Source organism: Ciconia boyciana, chromosome 16, assembly GCF_034638445.1.
Source record: "Ciconia boyciana chromosome 16, ASM3463844v1, whole genome shotgun sequence".
Classification (NCBI taxonomy): Eukaryota; Metazoa; Chordata; class Aves; order Ciconiiformes; family Ciconiidae; genus Ciconia; species Ciconia boyciana.
In genome coordinates this window covers 6,663,020-6,684,553 of record NC_132949.1, presented here as the reverse complement: position 1 = coordinate 6,684,553, position 21,534 = coordinate 6,663,020, and the positions used below count along the sequence as shown (strand labels likewise).

The 21,534-nt window shown below is 37.8% G+C and overlaps 1 protein-coding gene across 1 annotated transcript in view; it reads right to left on the bottom strand.

Moving 5' to 3' along the window:
- Positions 1 to 21,534, bottom strand: part of CA10 (carbonic anhydrase 10) — a 209,802-nt gene that overhangs the window by 115,859 nt on the left and 72,409 nt on the right. The window contains exon 4 of the mRNA XM_072881275.1: positions 9,693 to 9,835. Coding sequence (XP_072737376.1) covers positions 9,693 to 9,835 — 143 coding nt within the window. The remainder of the gene's footprint in view (positions 1 to 9,692; positions 9,836 to 21,534) is intronic.

Sequence of the window (21,534 nt, the reverse complement as noted above, 5' to 3'; positions counted from 1 at the left end):
GGAGGAAAAACAATGAACTTGCACTTCTCTCTAACACCAAACTGCTACTCAAAATTCTGAATGGCACATTTGACTGCCACAGCAATTTGTATTTCACCTTGGCAGCAGTGTTATTTATCCTCGTCTTTTCTAGCTTACAGCAGAATTGACGTGTCTATTATAAAGTACCTACTCCAGCTGCAAGACAGGCAGAAATCCCTGCCAAATATATGGTGATTTCTTGATTACATTCAGTGTAAAACAATACAGGGACATGTGACTAAGAGAACTGTTATCTGTTCTGCTGGAGATGCAAAACAAAAAAAAAAGTTTCACAAGCACCAGACTTGCAATTATTTGTGCTTAACACTCCAGCCACAAAGCAGGTTTACTTAACTTTCTTAGCTTTTACGTGAATGAACTGATGATAAGTCAACATGGATCTTAAGTTTATTTCCTGATTGTTTTAACTTATTTGGAGTTGCTGCAACCCAACAACAAACCGGTTTCCCGTCCATAGCTTTAACCATTTCAGATGAAAGTGAGAGTTATGTAAAAAAAAGGAAGAAAACCTTTTCCCGCGATTCCTCAATGGCTGCATCCGATTCTAGTTTGTCAGGAACTGGGTCTCTTCCAGCTCACACTTCACAGCTGCCACCGGCAGGCCGCAAGCAATCACTATGCCTGCTGTCTGCACAACTATTCAGAAAGCTGGCTTAGTACCTTACTCCCACAGACAGATCTTCAGTCAAAATGTATCTCCTGCCTAGATGGGCAGCAGACACCTAAAATACATTGTAAAGTCCTCTCTCCAGGTATAAACTGGTTTCCTAATCTACACTCTGTTACAGAATTCCAGAGCAATTTGTAAATAATCTTCAGAAAAAATAGCTTGGATAGAAATACATACTTGCTGGATGCAGGATATAAAGGCTGATTGGCTAACAGTCAGTCTTGCCACCAACTTCAGTTGGTGAAGAACCAAAAGCACAGTCAACATACCGTTAGGAGCACTGTTTATTATGCAATATACTCACCTGCCAGCTAGGAAGCTGCAAAGCTCAAATATTTGAACTCCCACAGGAGAATAAGCTAATACTGAAATACAAAGAACTGAAGAATAATTATTTTGAACTGTTGATAAATAATTATTTACTTATCAGTTAAAAATAATTTCAAGCTGGGCTTATATTGATTACAAAGAGAAAAAAGAAAATCTGTCTTGGATGCTGTGTAAATTATTCTTAAATGTTTAAGAAACTGTTGCAATTCTGTTTTTAAACACAGGTAATGTTAGCTACTATAGCTATGTAGCTATTTAAAGTTCTGAATATGTTGCCTTCCTAAAGGACTGATAACGGAACATAACAGGTACCTAACATTTGCTTTCTGAGAAGAAAAAGAAAAGAAGCCTCCAATATATACAACCAGTGATCATAAAAACTGCTTTACAAATTGCAGCCTTTTGCCACTGAACTGAGAGCACAAAATTGTAAAATGTTGAGGCCAGGATTTACCAGGAGAAGTATGTGGATTCTCAATAGTTCTGGTTGGCATGGCAAGTGTTTTGCCTCAGATGAACTGGTGGCAGCTGAACAATAACCTTATATACGCTAGCATCTTCCTCAGATATCTTGACTTTGATAATATGATTCAACTTCTGTGTACAAAATTACATGGAACATCCCCATCCATTACAGCGGGCTCTCAGTAAAAAACATTTATTTGATATTGTGCCAAAAATACTCGCTTTCAAGAAAATATTATCATATTTTACTAAGTTTCAATATGTCATACATTTAATATTTTATGTTTGTAACAAAAAAAGCAAAGAATGAATCATCCTTCTGAGACCAGGAAATGTGTTTTAACAATGCTAAAATACAAAATGATATTCTATTTAAAGCATACGGTTTTAGGAGACTTGCACACCTTTACTATGACAGCAGGATCAGTGTGAGAGAAAAAAAATCTTCAGCCTTTTCATATCAGTGGTTATAGCCCCAAGTACAGAATCAACTACAAAGACAAGATATATGTTACTTTTACTTCTGCAAGGCTTGAAATAAATATCTTGGTTTATAAGTAGACCTAAGTGCAGGATGAAATAAATCCAAATAAGATACTATCAAAACAACGCACAAGGTATATTAGAAGATAGAAAAAGGGCATTAAGAACAAAGTTGGCACTTTTGAAAATTACTTTGAATATATCAAACTATTTAGTAGTTGGAGGCCAGCTGCTGCTCCAGTCTTTTTTTGAAGCTACATCATTAGGAACTGAAAACAGAAAAGCAACTTATTGAAATAAACAATTGAGGAGGGAAAAAAGAAAGCAATGGACAAGACCTTTGGCTAGTATCCGTTAGCCCAGCTTCAATAGTATCACAGACTCTTTAACAATCTAATGGATCTACTGCCTAATGTCCATAACCGCAGATTCCCTTGATGTTTCAAATAACATCCCACTGAATGATTTTCCAGGGTTAGTACATCCACCTTTGCAAGGATACCATGGGTTGCTTTTAATTACTACACAACTGCAGCTGAGATACAGTTTAACATATAATTTGAAAGGTACTGCTGCCAAAATGAGAGCATATCCTGAGCTCTAAATGAGGGTACAATATAGCTTGTGGAGTAAGCCCACTGAATTGCTTCTTGCCAAATCTAGGATCTGCTAGGAAGTTTCCCATGGCAGACAAGTGAGCTTGTTTTATGACACTAGACAAGACTAAATGTCAAGCAGAGTAGTTATACTAGAGCAAAAAACCTTGATACTATGAAGAAGCCGTAGAAGTGCATTCTTGTGCCCATTCAGGACTCCTTTATGATTTCAGTGGTGCTCCACTATCAGACAACCAGAAATTTAGCACACACCAAGATGCACATCTGAGTCCCACATACTCCAAAGTCATTCAATCTCAAGAGAGGATCACTGAAGTGATAAGGAAACAGAAGTCCCAGTATAGAGACCGATCTAGGCCCTGAATATATGTTTTTCCCTATATACGGTCTACTAACAGCAAAGTTTGCAAGTACCTCTGAAATAATACTTAACATTTTTTCCTGTTCACTTACTAACACATCTGAGAACACACAATACTGTAGAAGTATTAGAAATATTAAACAATTATTTAAGCAGCACTACTATATTTCATTTTTTATTCATTAAAGTTTTTGATGTTTGCATCACTTTTGACTTTCTAAAGCCACTCTAAATCAAAACATCATATTATTAAGCCCTCTAAAAATTCATCACAAATCAGTTTACAGATGACATTGATGTCTTATTGCTATCCATTCCTCCTGGACCATTTCTAACAATTCATTTTTTATATTCCTGCAGTGCTGAAATATGGTTCACACCAGTATCTGTCCTTTTAGTAATCACCAAAGCAAAGCTTGGCAGTTGTCATATATTGCACTCTTGAGAAAAATGCTAGTAATACTCTGAATTGATTGAACAGCATGGAATCAGAACTAGCTGGCAGAGAAACCTTTTCACTGATTTCAATTCATAAATCTCTTTTATCCTATTTTAGTTTAGAAACTGCTAAATATCGCCATTATCTTGTGATGCATAGAATTAACCAATTATTTATAAAGATATTAATGTAAATAATAAGTGATTGCATTCATTAATGTCCCATATGAGAAGGCGGACTTATGGATCTTACTGAGTAACTTTCATTTATGCACACTGAGCTAGCGAATGTATATAACAGTCCTTGGCCAGCAGACATCGATTTGTTTATTTCCCCAGAGGTCAACATCAGGTACAATGGCCTTCCTTGTCTTAAAAATAAAGTGATTTTAAACAGAACTCTGCCTGCTTTAAACCACAATTTAAGTCCTTGAGCATGACCTAAAATGATTAGTAACACATGGCATCACTTATGTGACAAGGTTTAATTAACTGGCAGGGATGCACTGAGTGTCTAAAGCAAATGCTGTTACTTAACACGTTTTTAAGAGAAAAAAAAAGGTATGGCCAAGAACTGTAGTTCAGTCTTAAAGAATCTTGAAAATAGGGCTCTTGAAATTAAGTCCACAGAGAATGAGGGGTTTAAAGGCAGAAGGGCTTTTTTGGGGACAAATTTTGGGGGACTTGGAGAACAGCTCTTGGAGAACAGACACTGTCAGCACTGGTGAATGGAGGAAGAAATCCCAGCAGAGGACTAGCTCAGTAGGAAGTGAGGTGGTTTGTTCATCCACTACTATCATCCATGACAGTCCAGAAATCCCTGTTTTGGAGACTGAAACCCACAGTGTTTGCTGCCTGAATGTCACTAGACTACACTGGCTCATCAGTAAAGTTATTCTGATGTCCTGTTGCTGATTGCCTTGGTGCTTATGTGAATCCAAAGAAAAAAAAGCAGAGAAAGTAAAACGGTGTTTTCCTTTGTGCCAGAGTGGAGGATTGTGATTTGCATATTAATAAGGGTTTGTATTGTTTATTAAAAAGGGCTGTTTATCTGCAATGGGCTGCATGTTAAATTCACTAAAACGGATAATCAAGAGACAAAGCTGGGCCTGAGAGAGAACTGATACTTGGGGAGTTTCCTCAAAAGCAGCGTTTCTTCTGGGGAATTTATCTGCATGTAAACTCATTAAATATCTTGTGCTGAGATTCTGGATCTTGAAATCCAATTATCTGTATCAATGATATTCAGCCTTCAGGACCTGAAAAGCCACTTTCTCAGGAAATGGAGAAGCACAAACATACAAAATAAGTCAGTGCAACTCAGAATAACATCTGATGATGCTTGAATTGTAGATCGCATGACCCGATACCACACTGCAATCGTTGGACAGCACATAAAGCAATATATTATTGCTCACTGGAACTTTATTGTGAAAAATTGGATCAAAGAGGTATAAATATCTGGCAAATTGCATTGGCATCCCTTTTGCTCCTGAATGGAATGAGAAGAAGTTTCTTCTCAGCCTCAGGTCAGAAGTAACTATTAAGTTACCTGCCATGTAACAGGCCACAGACTGTACTTTTCTCCCCTTGTAGGCTGCAGGGCAGAAAGACAGTGATGTTGTCCTTCATACTCTCCTTTCAGACCATTCCTTTTCTTTAGGAACAGGAAAATTATATTTTTATTCCCAAGTGGTCTAAATAATTGTAGGAAAGTCATAGTCTAGTTTACTAAAATGCCTTCCATTACTAATACTGAAATAAAAACCTCTCTAATGGAATCAGCTAGAAAAGCATGTACTTAAGGTGGAATCCTTAGTCATAAATTCTGTAATGGAATGGTTTGGAACAGTTTTGGTCTGCTGATGTGGAACTTGACAACTAAACAGGTAACTGGTTTACAGAAATTAAGCAATGATCCCCACCCCCAAAGACAAAGGCCCAAGAGAAACGAGTGGTAAGGAATGAAAGAGTTAAGAGGAAGTATTACATCAGCGATCATATCACCCAGGTATGTGTTATTTTAATTTCTCTAGACTGCTTGTGGATTCTGTTCCTTTGGGTGAACCTCTTCTGTTCCTTGTTCAGTTAATTTCAAAAGTGAAGCACACAAAGTAGAAATGTTGTTTTCAAAATCAGGACTCACATAAAACTGATTTCTACTTTAACAGCAAAACATTTTGTTAAAAATTTGAAGTTACTGTTCCAAGACTAACTGTACTGAACGTTTCCTTCCATCTAGCTCTGTTAAGGCTTGACTTTCCTCCCAGCTCCCTTTTCAAGAGGGGAGTATAATTTTGACTCTGCGTGCAACTAGCTGTCTCTCTTGTTCACTATGCATGTAAGCTAGCTTATTATAACTTTGATTTGAAACCATATCAAATCCTTTTTTTATTTATTCATCATTTTTCTTAGGATCAGTTCCATAAAATCCTTTCATGTACAGCATAATCACAGTTAAGTCTTGTCTAAGAAATTCCCTGGCTGCTATATCAATTGGTTCATTGCCCTGAAAACTGAAGTGCTTCAGCCCATATGAAACACACCTCCATTTTTAACATATAAAAAACATTACCAAAAAAGTGAACACAAATATACTACCTGCCAAATCAAATCCTCACTGAAGCCTTAACTGTGAGCAAAGAATTTTTTTAAGGCATTAAAATTGCAATCTTTTCCTCAAAGGAGAATTTTGATTCAACCATTTTAGAAACCTCTCTAAAAAAGACTAACCACAACTAGAACAAATCCTGTTCTTGTAACATGACAGAAGGCCACCACTGTTCAACAGCAGCAGGATAATATTTGTGAGTGTGGTAAGAACACCTCATTACTGATATAGTGTCTCCCAGGCCATCGGTGCCTCCAACATTTTATTAATAATCAGACATTTGCTTCATCCTGAGCTGGTACAAAACCCCAGCTGAATTCTTAGAATTGCTAAAGATATCAAATATTCTGAAACACCTGGCTTTGACGCACTGACAACTTACATGTAATTTTGTTCTTGACTTTCATACTATGTCATACTGTAATTTATAAATAATCTGAAATATGTCAGCCTTTACATAAATAGCAGAATCAATCAAACTCTTTTTCATATAAAAATGAAAAACCTCAATGCATATCTGTTTAAAAAGCAAAATGTACATATTACCCTGAAATTTGGGCCATAGTTGGAAGCATTACTGTCCTTCAGTAAGTAACGATACCCCATTTTATAATTTCTGTGATGAAGCTTACATCGATTCTGATGTATGTGCACATGTACCACCAGAACCTCAATGGGAAGCACAGAGCAAATTCCTAACGTCTCATGCTGTTTCCAGCAGAAATCTCATTTGTCAAGACAACAGGAGAAGATAAATCATTTTGGAATAACCTTTTGTTGGAGTCTCTGCTTGTCCTGATATAGTAAGTCCCAATGCCTTTTTATCTGCATTGTTCTGTACTATAGATTGAATAAAAGAGAACTGCCTGCATGGAATAAGGAACAAAATCTTTAAAATATCCTTTTAAGCACCCCCACTTAAGGGAAGCAGCACAAAAACATTATGAACTAATGACTATTTCCAAGAGTGCTAGCAGGTTCAAGATGTTTTATTTATAAAATAATTTTAGAATTGAAAAATATTAACTCTCCAGTTGGATAAACAGAATTGATAACTTAGTTATTTGAGGATTGCTCTCAAACTTCCATACTGTGAATACATTCTTTAGTGAAAGAAAAATCATTAAGCATAATCATTAGGATTAGTTTGTTTTTTGAAATGCTTTGAATGACAATTTAGGAACCAAGTAGGTCTCAAAAATATTTTTTGGTGTTATACTCTAAAATTTGTCTGTACTCCTAATTTTTAGTAAGTATAATTATTTTAGTAAACAGAAAGAATGAATTAGCAGAAAATAATTTTAAGAACTATGTATGTAAAATGTCCCTACCTATGCTATTGATATGAGCATGAGATTATTACAAGTGAAACATGCTTGGGATCCAAATCTGCTTTCATTGTTTAGATTTGTTAACTTTCTGCATTTTTTCACTGAAATATAACAGTTTCAATTCTGCTTCTGAGTACTGGGTCAGCAAGCACAAATGCACATAGAATCATAGAATCGTTTAGGCTGGAAAAGACCTTAAGATCATCAAGTCCAACCATTAACCTAGCACTGCCAAGTCCACCACTACACCATGTCCCTAAGCACCACGTCTACACAGTCTTTTAAATACCTCCAGGGATGGTGACTTCCCTGGGCAGCCTGTTCCAATGTTTGACGACCCTTTCAGTAAAGAAATTTTTGCTCATATCCAATCTAAACCTCCCCTGGTGCAACTTGAGGCCATTTCCTTTCGTCCTATCACTTGTTACCTGGGAGAAGAGACCGACCCCCACCTCGCTACAACCTCCTTTCACGTAGTTGTAGAGAGCGATAAGGTCTCCCCTGAGCCTCCTTTTCTCCAGGCTGAACAACCCCAGTTCCCTCAGCCGCTCCTCATCAGCCTTGTGCTCCAGACCCTTCACTGCTTCTTTGGCCTTCTCTGGACACGCTCCAGCCCCTCAATGTCTCTCTTGGAGTGAGGGGCCCAAAACTGAACACAGCATTCGAGGTGGGGCCTCAGCAGTGCCGAGTACAGGAGCACAATCACTGCCTTACTCCTGCTGGCCACACTGTTTCTGATACAAGCCAGGATGCCATTGGCCTTCTTGGCCACCTGGGCACACTGCTGGCTCATATTCAGCCGGCTGTCGACCAACACCCCCAGGTCCTTCTCTGCCAGGCAGCTTTCCAGCCCCTCTTCCCCAAGCCTGTAGCGTTGCATGGGGTTGTTGTGGCCCAAGTGCAGGACCTGGCACTGAGCCTTGTTGAACCTCATACAATTGGCCCCAGCCCATCGATCCAGCCTGTCCAGGTCCCTCTGCAGAGCCTTCCTCCCCTCAAGCAGATCAAGACTCCCGCACAACTTGGTGTTGTCTGCAAACTTACTGAGGGTGCACTCGATCCCTTCGTCCAGATCATTGATAAAGATATTAAACAGAACTGGCCCCAATACTGAGCCCACATGCTTGAATGTTTTTCAAATTCATAGTCATAAATAATTTATTGTGAATTATTTTGACTTATATACGTGCATTAGCACAATGCTTCAATATCTGAGTTGTGAAAACTTGTAGAAACATTTACTGAACTTAAGGTTTTTACTACAATAAAAATCTCATGCAGATTTTAGCTCCTAACATAACTTAGATATGGTATAAAAAAGGGAGGATATGATCACTGATTAGCATCTATCAGCAGTATTTCTATATGTACACGTATCTCAGACAACAATCTCCACCCATTTGCAGAGCATCATTTTGTCAAGATTGTTTCCTGCCTCCACCTTTAATCTACATGGAGTAGCCTAGAAGTTTAGGTGCCTGAGCTACAGGTATACTATATTATCTAACCCAGAATGAGTCTGGTTTCGTACCTCAGTTTATTAAGATATACTTTCCAAATCTGGGTAAACAGAATAAGGTTTGGTCAGAAATAGAGGTTAATAAACTAGTCAGCTGTGGCAGCCACTTTTCAACAAGAAATCATCATGCTGATTTCATATGGGTAAGATAGTCTTTGCTAACCTATCATTTCCATCTGATCCAATATCCTTGGAGACTTATTATGATGTATGAAAATAAATGTTGCCATTTTGTTTTCTAATTAATATATGTGAGGAGATGTCCAATTAAAAAAATCTTCTGAGTGTCAATATGCTGTAGATAACACAGAAACTAGATCACTTTTTGAACACATCTGTATGCCTGTCCCATGCTGAGATATATATCTCATAGTTCCTTTTATTTCATAACATAAAGAAGCTCATTCATCCATTCCTACCCCTTAACATGATGGCACTGCAATGTTATCCTCATTGAGATGAATAAAAGAAGGTCCTGGCCATCTCAAACAACACTTTTAGAATAGCACCTTTAAAATGCCACTCAGGATGAACACCAAATTTAATTATAAACATGGAGTTTCTAAGTGAGATGCTATTCTTCCAGACAGCAGTTTCAAGTAACAGTTAATATGAAAATATAAATATGTGCTAGAAGACAACTAAAGATGTATGGTTGCTCTCTCTCACCAGCAGTGATGAAATTGTGTGATTTGCAAAGCACTATGTTGTCGTAATTCTGCCTCAGAGCTGACTGAGCTAAATGCTTTAGAAATAGAAAACATAGCAAATGTTTGTAAGTCTACCAACTTCTTGTTTTATACCAGAACATGCTGGAACACATACCTTTCTTCCCCCTGTGTTTATGCGAAGTGGAGTTAAGAAGGGATCAAAAATCATATGGCTGGTTTCAATATTGACAGGTGACTGTCTTTTCCCAACAGAGCAAAGATTCCAAGCTGAGTTCACCAAACCCCAAAAGGAGGGAACTGCAAAATATAAGAAAGTACAAGTTTAAGAAAAGTCTGGAAAGACCAGAGAAAATACATGCAAGGCAGAAAGCTAAATAATTAAACTTGTCATACTGTCTACATACATACACTGAAACTGAAAACAGGCAAATTCATCTAGCACTTGAAATTTAAAACTTCATACACAAAGACCAAAACATACGGTTTCATATATTTTGTATCAGGAAAGAAGTTTTTTTTTTTTTCTCTTTTGAAGGTACCTAGATATAATCCCAGATTCAATTATAAATAGCTCCTTTGCTGTTAGTATTGTAGAATATTTATTGAGCAATAGGAATACGACTCATTAGCGCTTATGCTAACTTTGCATAATGTGTCCTTGGACTGAAACTGTTCCATTCTACTCAACTTTTAAAAAGTGTTCATATTTAGCAGAATACTTTTAAAAAAACCAGCATTATTATGAGATGCTCACACATTGTGATCTCAGAGAACGGGCTTGCTCTCTAGACAGGCTCTACTAATTTCTGTTCCGTTCACCCAAATCTTTCTTTAGTCAAAGTTTTCGTCTAAAAAAAATTTTGTTGGAAAAGCCATACTCTGATGGTGAAGAAGGATAGTTCCTTCCCCCTACGTGCAATGGCTTGGAACATGGAGGAAAGCCTGATTTTTGACAAGGCGAGTTACTTTCAAAGATTCTGTGCCCCTAATTGGAAAAAGAAGAAAAATGTGCTGTAACTATATACTGCTTCTCATCACGTAACTGCAGGCTGAAGGTTCATATTGCACCTAATCTGCAATTTATAGCCAAGATCAACCTGAACTTCTCTTTGGATGCTGAAAACATTTCTGACTAAACGAGTAAAGAGCAACTAACAAGATACACAAAGGACACATTTAAATTTGTGTCTGCACACTTTGTCTCTGTCTGAAGTATATAAGGCAACTTTGACTTCATCAGAATTATTCTATATTTTTGTGTAGCAGGTGAAAATTTCACAGATGCGAATGTTGATGTTTATTTTTTCTTTTTACATTCTGTTAAAAGTTTTCATAACCTTTGAGCCTCAAAGCATTTTCTAATCTACGAACTCTGTGTAACAAAGTCTACAAACTCAGACTGGGGGAAGGAGCATGTGGCTGAGTCCTTGGGGCAGGAGCACAGCTGTTTTGCCCAGAGGGTGGAGCTGAAAACAACCCATCAGCTGCTTATAAAAAGCTTTTCAGTTGCTGTAGCTAGTTGTATGTAGGATTTTGCAGTGTGAAGGCTTGCTTTTGCTTGCAGTTTTTGGCTACTCTAGTGGGTGTTACATAGAGTGTTGCTTGATTTGAATCTCACATTTGTAGTAGACTTAACCCATTGGGAAGATACTCCTTGGAGGGGAGAAAGGTGGAAAATATCTTCGGAGTAGTGTAGCCTCAGGAAAATGGCTGATCTTGGTGAGTATTTTCCTATCCCATTTTATAGAACAACTCAGTTCTTTTTGCCCTCAAAGTTTGAGTGTACTTAGGTGTAAAGCTTTGGTTGGGTTAATATATAGTTTCATGTAAATTTTCTACAAAAGTAGATAAACTTTAGGGTTCTTCTTAGGCTACTGCTTGCATGGCAAAACTTCAACAGGAGTATCTACACAGAAGTGCTGGAAAGTGTTTTGCAGTTGTTGAGTCTCTGCCTGTTCCAGTAGTTCATAAGCTATTGGCCACAGATTTTACTTTAATTACAAAATATCTGAAAATTCAGTTCTCAACTGAAGCTTTTTCTTTCTTTGTGCTAGCCTGTCCATGCACCTACAGGTGCTCCTCATGCAGGTGAGCTCAAACAACCCTGAAGGGATCTAGCCATAACTGATGTTACAGCTAGCAAAGCTTAGTTTCCTTGCATACAGTTTTGAAGTGAACATATGCTACTAATACCTTAAATTCACTGGTGAAATATCTTTTCTTAACACCTGACACAGACAATCAAATCAGCTCACATGCAAAGCCCAAAATGGGTAACTACTCTTAGTAATGTACCGCATGAAATCTATAAGGAGGGATGATAGTGTAATGCTCTATGGCTCTGGTGAAAGTACAGATCAAGGAATAGCACCCAAAATGGCTAGAATTGCAGTTGCCCACATTGAATTATGTCAGTAATCTTTTATTCAGATAATAAGCCCTGTGTGCAACCACCCCCTAGAAGGTCAGATGGAAGGCCTTTAAAATAAGAGAAGCTTTGTATGATCAGAAAAATTAACAGGCAGTATGGCCTTAAATTTTTCGGCTCCTCTGTTTACCCTACCAGTCAATTCCCACTTCCACTGGAGACTTACAAGACTATAGAAGCTCCCAGAGTAGGCTAAATGATAGTGCTAATGCTTTGCAAATGAATAAAATAAATGTAGTGCAATTAAAAATAAAATGGAGTACACTTAATTACTGGTGCTTTTTCTTAAGAGAAGTACCACAGGATCTCACTTCAATTTTTGTCAGAGAGAAAATCCCTCTTTATGCAGAGGCCTAAAATAAAAGTTTAGGTTAATTGAGAGAGCCTGGTTTCCCTTGATAAATTCCCCTGTGTTGTTAATTAAAAAAATAAATTAATGATGAAACTGTAGAGCTGTAGGTTCAAGAGAGAAAATAATAAAAGGGAAATCTTACTTGAATGGTTTTTAGTATTATTAAAAAAAAGAATCTTCTGGGCAGAAATAATCTTAGTATTGGTAAAAACAATTCTTTAGCAAGCTTTTTAAAAATAAATAAACAAACTAGACATGGTAAGTAGAATAAAATGGCAAGCCAAACAGAGCAGTCCATTATCTTCAAGTCCACGTTACTTAAAGAATTTATGATGTAACTGGGATTGTCCCAGAAAAGCTGCACTGGAAAATAGTTGCTATGAGGGGATGTTTTATAAAGGTATTTCTGTTTTTGACAGGGAAACCTTGCATTCTGTGCAATGCCTGTCACACCAGCCTATCACCTGAAAGTCAGGAAGGTGGAGCTCCAATATTGGGATGTTGCACTGCAGATGTTAGACTTGTCGCCCAGACATGTGAGTCTGTGTTGCAATCTCTGATTTCTTTCTAAGCGCCCAGGAAGCTCATCCTTCAGAATCTCTCCAATACGTGCTTGTTGCTAGCTCTGTTATGTATGGTTAGACAAAAAGAAAGTTCAGCAATGGTAAACTTACTCCAGTGATCAGAACGACTTTGCTTACGCTTCAGCTGAAGGTTAATTAAGGATGACTGACCTAAGACTGCACACCTAAGTTAACTAGTGGATGGGGATATTATGCAATATTAATGTCTGATTACATTTAATTAAAGTAATTAGTGCTGCTGCTTAGATGCTCAAAGTAATAGAAAAGTATTCAGAACTGTAATGGAAAAATCCAAGGAGGTTTCATGTAGGAAACCAGGGCTTAAATTAAACACAAGTACTGAACTAACTGTTTAGCCTAAAGAAATTAGTGTATGAATCTAGGAAAACATATCAAAATATTCATTATTTTATTATTCCGGCTTAGCTAACAGACAAGGTTCTACTAGGGGTTAAGTCATTAATGAAACAAACAGTATCTCCTTCCCCACAATTATGTTGTATTTCCATAAAAAGCTAGTCATGCATGAGTGGGAATATGCTGTATCTTTGTGTGTGGACCTCTGAAGCATTTTAGACAGCAGCCTCGTTCCTGTGCCGTACAGGAGCTACTCTTTCTTACAAGCTAGTTTGCATGCAGCCCACATACTAGCTCACAATCTCATTTAACAAAGTTCTCTAGCTACTGGGTTATTCTACCAAAAGTTTCTCTATACTGATCATGTCATCTCTGCCTTTGTCTATAAATCCCCCTAAATTTATACCGCTTGAGAGCTGATTTGTTGCAAACATCTTACATAGACATAAGGTGGTATGTTTTTGCCTGATCAATGTCATGCCTTCAACCTTCTCATAACAGCAAGAAAACGGGATAAATTCAAAGTTTATTCCTCTGTATGTTGGCACACTATGGACAACAGACTTCGTGTGTGTGTGTGTTATATGGGGAGAGGGTGAGGGGGATTACTTATATTTTATACCTATGCAAAAATCTCTGACATCCTTATTCAGTCTGTATCTTATTGCAGCTGCTCTTTTTTCAATTTACTGGGAACAATTTATATTGAGATATATGAAGATGCTCTAGTATCAGCATGACACAACAGAATGAGGGATTCTGATGGCTTTTACTAAACCTATGCATAACAACAGTGAAATAATAGCAGCTAGAACAATAAAGGAAGGATTGAATGCTGTTCTCCTGTGATGAGTGCCAAGGATTTGCCTAAATAAATACAAGCCTCCCCTCTCCAGAGAAAAGCAGTGGGTGAAGAGTGTCCGATAAGGATGCCCTTCTGTAGGTACAGCAAACTTGCAGATAAGTGTAATGGTACTGTGTACAGTGTGTGTTGGACAGGTAACACTCTGCATCCACGTTGTGAAAGGAGGCAGTAGTTTTCCCAGTACAGGATCAGAGGTGCATGCTGTGTATGATGTCTCAAATATTACTTGATCTTGGAAAAAAAGTATGCTGGTCTTGAAAGTCTACATCATGAAAGGGTTGTGGACAGTTAAGCAGTGTCTCCTAATCACTTGCCTGGCTGTCAAGGGCTTATTTATAACTAAGTTTCTCAGAGTTTTACCTCATGCTCTGTTTCTGCGTCTTGCTCTTAGCAAAGCCCTAAAGAATCTGTAGCTAGAATTGCTCTGAGGCACTTTCTGAAGAGTCCTTGTGATGCACTGACTGAAATAGTTTGGTCTAGCTCAGAAGAGAACAGATGCATCACTTGGGGTAGGGTGAGATGACTCTGTGCTTCCCAGCACACCTGGCTCTGGGGATAGAGCACTCCTGGGGGTTCATCCAGTAGCAAAGCTGCCCTGGGCTGTGTCTGTCTGCTACATTCAAGTCCTGGCTGTGTTCTCCATTCTGAAATGACTATGAAAGACTAGAAGTCCATGCCTTACCTGGTGAAACTTACCCATCAGCTCTCAACTTCACAGTCTAGGGAGTCCTTAAAGATACTTGCATTTACTTGGAAATGTGCCTGTAACTGCAGAGAGTGGCTCTGCAAGGTTTCTACACCAAAATCATAATCTTTGTTGCTAAGCCATAAAACATACGAGAATTTATTTAAGATAAAATCCTGTCTCTCTGCTCTTCTCCTGATTTAAGGCTCTGATGTCTGTTGTGTGCCATAATGAATCACTGGCAGGAGGAGCCATTGTTAGCTGTTCAAAGTTTTGAAAGAATCCTGTTTTCTGCTCTCTGCTCCACCTTCCTGTTCATACATTTGCATTACCTTCCTAGGTTCTCTTATCCTCAACTCACAGCCTATGTTTGTTAAGCTAACTTTTATTAAAAGTGCTTAACCTCAGCAACACACATGACTTATTACTGCTCTGGGAACAAAAGCAAAGGGCAGGCAGGTTTCATGCACAGTAGGCATATGATTTCTATCATTGCAAAGTTTCGTAATATCCAGGAAATATCCCTGTATTTCTCAGCACAGCTTCTGAGTTCAGGGAAAAACATAGTAGACTTTCTACTATGTTCCTTGTGTTGCCTCATATAAGTAAATGAGATAGTATAGCAGCAAATCAAATAGAGAATAAGATATCTGGGAGAAGATCACATTTAAAAAAAGCTGCCATCCTCAGAACTAGGTACAAGTGGAGACTGTCCTGCCACCAACCTCTTGCCTACCTTATGTGTCTCACTGATCTGATTATCATGTTTCCTGCAGTGGGCACTTGGAATAAGTAGGTTATTAAAATAGTGTTAGCTGTGCAAACCTTTCACTGAGGAAACAACTTCTGATTTAGGTTTGAGCAATGCAGGGACTCTGGTTTAGGAAGTAACTAGATAAGCAACACTTTATATAATAGATATCATACTACATTGAGTTTGGAATCTTTATATGAATGAAAACCCTTATGTAGTTGACTTTTGTGTAACCCAATGAAGAACTACATAAAAATGAGGAAGCTTCTTTAAAAAGAACACCTAGATGGTATAATGGACACTGGGATTGCCAGAATATAAGCAAAGTTTTAAGGTGGTATGTGTTTATTCTGAGCCTTTGTTGAAATAGGGCCAAGAAGCCAGCAAGCTTCAACAGGAGAAAAAAAAGAGGTGGCTAGAAATAAGAGAGTATCCTTCAAAAAATGGTGTCCAAATAAGAAAAATGGAAAAGATTATAAACTCTGACAAGTTAAATATAAAACTAAAATAAGACAAGCGAAAAGACACTGAAGAACCATTTGCTAAAGGCATAAAAGCCACTAATAACTTCTTTCAAGCATATGAGAGGCAAGGATCCTGTCTGAGTCTGTAGGGCCAGCTGATGATCAAGCTGTAAAAGGAGCACATGAAAGATAATGTAGCAGCAAAGCTGTATCAGTTCTTTTCCTTATTGCTTACAAAGGTGCTTAGGGAGGTTCCCACACAGGAGCTTCTTTATGGGGAATGAATCTGAGAAACTGTCTCAAAATGAAGCATCAGGAAAATGTATAGTATAAAATGATAAAATTCATTTTATCAATTTAGTAGTAAAAATTGATAAAATGAACAAATTCATTAGGGTCAGTCAGAACTCTAGGATGAGCCCACACACAGTGACCTGAATTGTCAAAATCCTCACATAAAATCTGCATCACTCTGAGATAAAAAGTAGCAAAAGTGATCTAATTTTTATGGTGCTTATTTTTATAGGTCCTTATTTTTTGCAAGTTATCTGCTACTGGTCACTGTCAATAATAGGAGATGGATTCTAGTCAAGACAGTAAAGTCATTGCTGTGTTGCACTGCATTAAGACTGTAACTTCCTCTTTGGAGTTTGCTCAACTTTCAAGAGCACAGATTTTCTGAACTTAAGTTACTCTAGAGTTCATGAGTTTAAATAAAAGGAGTCAACTTACTAATGCAGCAGATCCTTGTTTTTATATTTAAGCTTTAACATCAGCCCTGGCAATAGCATAAAACACCATTCGATTCTATTTGTGCAGCAATTATTCTTGCCCTGTGTAATTACTGGTCCCTCAGATAAAATCTCAAGCTACTTTACTGAAGCTGGGAATTGAAACCACAGAGAGAATCGGCTATCTATGTACATCAATAAAGCAGTCCATTAATTATTTCCACCTACTCAACTTGAAGAAAATTACCATACTAATGCCTCTGGATAACCACATGACCTGCTCGGCTTCTACATAAAAGCCAAACGTAAAGTCATAAAGACTTTGAGAGATAAATCAGGGACACCAAAGAAATGACAGAGTATAGAATGGCATTCATGTAAGTAATTGGTCACAGAAACCTCCAGACTACAGTAATATTAGACAGTATCACAATGGCTTCAAATTTGAGAACTGAAAGTATTCTGATTTCTTTTTAAGAAGCAAAAAGTTGATAGCTGAAATATATCCTTGAGAGTAAGACAGCATTACCATTATTCAAAAGATGGTAAAAAATATTAACATTTTCTATCAATAAATCCTGAAACATTTAAAAAAAAAAAAGAAAATTGTGAGGAACTCTAACAGCATCCTATTACATACTGCTAATTTCATATTGGTCTGTTCAAATGTCATCTTCCCTCTGTATGAAGGATTCTCAATGACAGGAAAAGTTCAACAACTGCACTGGCTAAATGAGAAAGAACAGAAAACTGGAAGGGGGAAATGAGGAGTTAAGATTCTGGAAAGAAACTTTCCTTTAAAAGGTGTTAATTTTCTGCTATGCCTTTAACAGAGACATCCTGTAATACCCTCTTCAATTTACCTTTTAAATTATAACTGCTTATTTCTGCCTAATTAAGCATTTTCTTCAATTAAGAGTATTATCTGGAAAAAAGTATTTAGCAATCACAATTAGTGATCTCTAACCTTGCAAAGCTTTTGCTTATTTTCATCTACACATTTGGGATACCAGTGTGGAAAACACTACCACTTCTTTCATTACACCGATTAAACCAGACTAATTCACTTTTATAAGTTATGTTACTCTTAGGGTAAAGAGCAGTTACACAACAGTATGTAATTAGATTTTTCTCTGCCACACTGTGGTGAGTTAACACATATACTAAAACTATACAATCAAATACTACTTTAATGTTTCCCAAAAATATAGGTTAGCTGCTTAAAAGGTACTTATAGATGCTTTTCAGATTCACTCTTCTTCTTGTATTATTAATATGGCAGGAGTAGGAAGGGGTGTATCTATAGGCAGAGGTATATCCAGGTCCAAAACTAAGCAACTTCAGTAACAATCTTCTAGGGCCATCATTACTACTATTCTGAAAATATAATGTACTTCTCTCTCTCATTCCAGTCAAAAGGATTATACAGTCTTAGGGAAAACTGTCTTTCTGTGTAATGTTAGTGAAGTTCCCACTGCTGAAAGGTTTAGCATAACTATGTCAAGAAATGGAAATGAAAACAGATTAAAGGACAGTTTGGTTTAAAGGTTAAAAAAAACCTGGGATGTTTAGTGGAGTTGGCACAGATTGCTCATTAGAATGTCAGTCCTGGGTAAAGGAAATGCTTCTTGGTAAAAGAGCTAAAAATGAAAGAGGGGAGGGGAGGAAGGCAACACCCTCTCCCTCTTTTCTCAACACAAGACACTGAGCATACACATGGACTGGATCAGTGTCTGTGCCTGCCGTTCAGTCATTGGGCTCTCTTATTATGTCTGCCAGTGCCTGGGATGCTTGTATGAGTAACTAGCTGCAACAATTACTTGCCACTCAGCTGGCAGTTTCTAATCAAGTCTGGTCAGTCCCTCAGTCATCAATCACTGCCAGGGTTCAACAGATTCCCCTTGAAGCAGGCAAAGAACAAGCTGGCAATCACAACCAAGTAAGTTTGCCTGACACTCACTGTAATTTGAGGGGTGGAAAAGAAGGAGATTTTGCCCTGGATTTAAATGTAGACTGAAAGGGAAAAAGATGAAATGCAAAAAAGCTGCAATGGTCATTCTGCCCTTTAAATAGGGCTGAAATGCAGGAAACCCAGGTTTTGAGCTATTGTATGATCTCTAAAATTAACCTTTCTTCTTCATGTTTCTTCATCTTTAGTTTTTCTGTTTGTGCTGTGGTTCATGCTGTAAAACTGGAGACTTTGGCTGTTACTATTAAAATGAATTACTGTTCTGAGGCAGGGTGAGTGAGATCTAAGGTTTTAAAGAAGATCCAGGAGAAAAGTGAAGAAAGCTTTACATAGATGAAATTGGAACACAGGAGAAAGTTGTTCAGAGAAAAGTAATTTGGAACTTATTGTTTTAAGGAAAGGGGAAAGACTGCTTATCCAGCAGATAACTTGAGCTCTTTTCTATAGATTCAGCTTTATTTTAATGTCTTTGGGATACTATTGATCCTTTTGCTGAAAAATATAAATGAAAGAAGGAACATAAAAAATTACAAAAGCCAGCATATTTATTCTATCAAAAGTGCTCTTTCTGGATATCCCAGTCCTTCACGGCATACTGTTACTAAAACAACTCTCAGGTAGTAAGTTGGAATTTAACTATTTCTTGCCAAATTCAGTATATGTTGCATCTGTTACCACTTTCTTTGTTTGGATGAATATAATGAGCATCACATTCTGAAACTACAGGGTATTAAGGGATTCAGTTTGGAGAAGGTGGGCACTGAGGAGTAAGGGTTATGTGTGAGGAGCATCCAGTAAGGGTTAACCAGTCCCATTCTCCAAAACATTTGTGTATGTGACAGTGGCCTCTTGAGAATTAATTGTAGCTATGTACTACTTTGGTTTCCCTTAAGACTCTTACAGCTAATGACAGCAAGTAATGCAGAAATGTCCTGGCTCTGCTGACTTGCAAAGACAAGTGAGGAGCAAGCACAGAGTTCACCACTGAGTGCTGCAGTTCATATCTGTAATGACAGTTCAAGACAGAAACACTGATGTTCTGTGCTCTGGTATTTTCTAGAGTAATCAGATTTCTCTGACCCCATTCCACAGGGCTCTGGCCCTGCCTGGGGATGCTGTTTCCACAGTGAGATTTTCAAAACTCTAACTTTGATTGTTCTTGGAAAGGCCAGAAGTCCTTAAGACAGCTGACTAGATGCACTTACAGGCTGAAAAAAAGTTGTCTGGGTAATACAGATATCTTAGAAGTCCAACATGGTGCTGCCAAGCCACAACTCTAAACAGAGGCATTACCACAAAATATTTTGGAATGGAAAGAAACCTTGGCCTCTCCTCAGCTGTTACATCAAACTATTCAGCTAATTGCTGTCCAGTGATTGATCTTTCACTGAATGATCTACTTTTCCTAACTGCAGTTACACTCTGAAGATCTAATACTTCTGATAGGGAAGAATCTAGTTACTGCTTCCTTGATAACATGTTGTACATACACCATGTGGCACACAGCCTCTGCAGATAGGCTGCTGCTGTGCATAGAAGCCAGCTTAATTGTTACCTAGGAAAACCTGCATGTTTAGGGAGAATCTAGCTCTCTTGTATCAAGTGATTCACCTGAAATACTCCTGGGATGTTTCTACTGTCCTGTGCGTGCAACAGGCAGAAGCAGAAAAGGCTTAGTGGTCCCTCTGATTCAGGATGAACCTGGCTGCATGGGCATCCCAATAACTAAGGATCCTGTAGAGGAGTCTCACTTGCTGTCTTCTCCCTTCCTCCTGAATAAGTGTTTGTATCTCAAACACTTGAAAAACTCTTTACACAGGAATTACTGTCTGAGATGTAAGGGGATAGCTGAGTGCAAGGGTATTCTTTTGGTTGATGCCACATTATTTCTGTATTGTGTGCACACCATGGGACAAATACACTGCATAGGAAATGTAATGGTTGCCTACCCAACAAATCCCTGCATCATCAATCAGCTGAATGTCAGGTGGTAACTAGTATAATGAGTGTAAGGCTGGTCATTATTGGCCTAATTTTCAGAAATGATGAAATGCATTCTCTGAATTCCCTGAAATTGTGTGAGAATAAGGGAAGGTGGGAAAGGATTCACTTTTTCTTTAAAAACTGGGCCACTTATATAATCTGAAAATTCTATCAGTGTGGTGTCTAGTCCAGAAAAATCCTGTACAAACAACATAAATACTGAATAACTTCTTAGAGGAAAGAAACTGCACTGGTACAAGGCTATCTGTAAATCTCCTACAAACTAGAGAAGAAATGAAATTATTCATCTTCACCAAATGGCTAAAATGTAAAAAATAGCTGGAGGAACATCTCATGTTATACACATCTTCCCTCTTCAAACTCCAAACCTGCCTCTGCTTGTTAGAGCTATTCAAGTGGGTTTGTCCATGGTCATATTGGCTTTTGCAGCAAATGCAAGGCAATACTACATGCTTACTCAAGTTTTTGCATACCTATTATTCAAACAAGTTTTCTGTTTTTAATATCCTCTATGAACTTGCCATTATTAGGAACTCTCTACCATTGGATTAATTGTCATATGTGCTGCTCAAATATACTGCAGTTTTTTTAATGACAAGGTCATATTTCAAACCTTTTGGTCTGTTAATGCATTCAGTTTTGAATTCTGCTGTGAATCTGAGTTTCCAAACAACCTTGCTGATCTTGCTGAGGCTGCTTTTGGACAGAGATACAGCAAATGAAACTGCTGAGTTCTGCTGTCAGTGAGGAAACATTTTGCAAATATATAGGCTTTCACAAGGCTGTGAAGGTTCTTAAATACT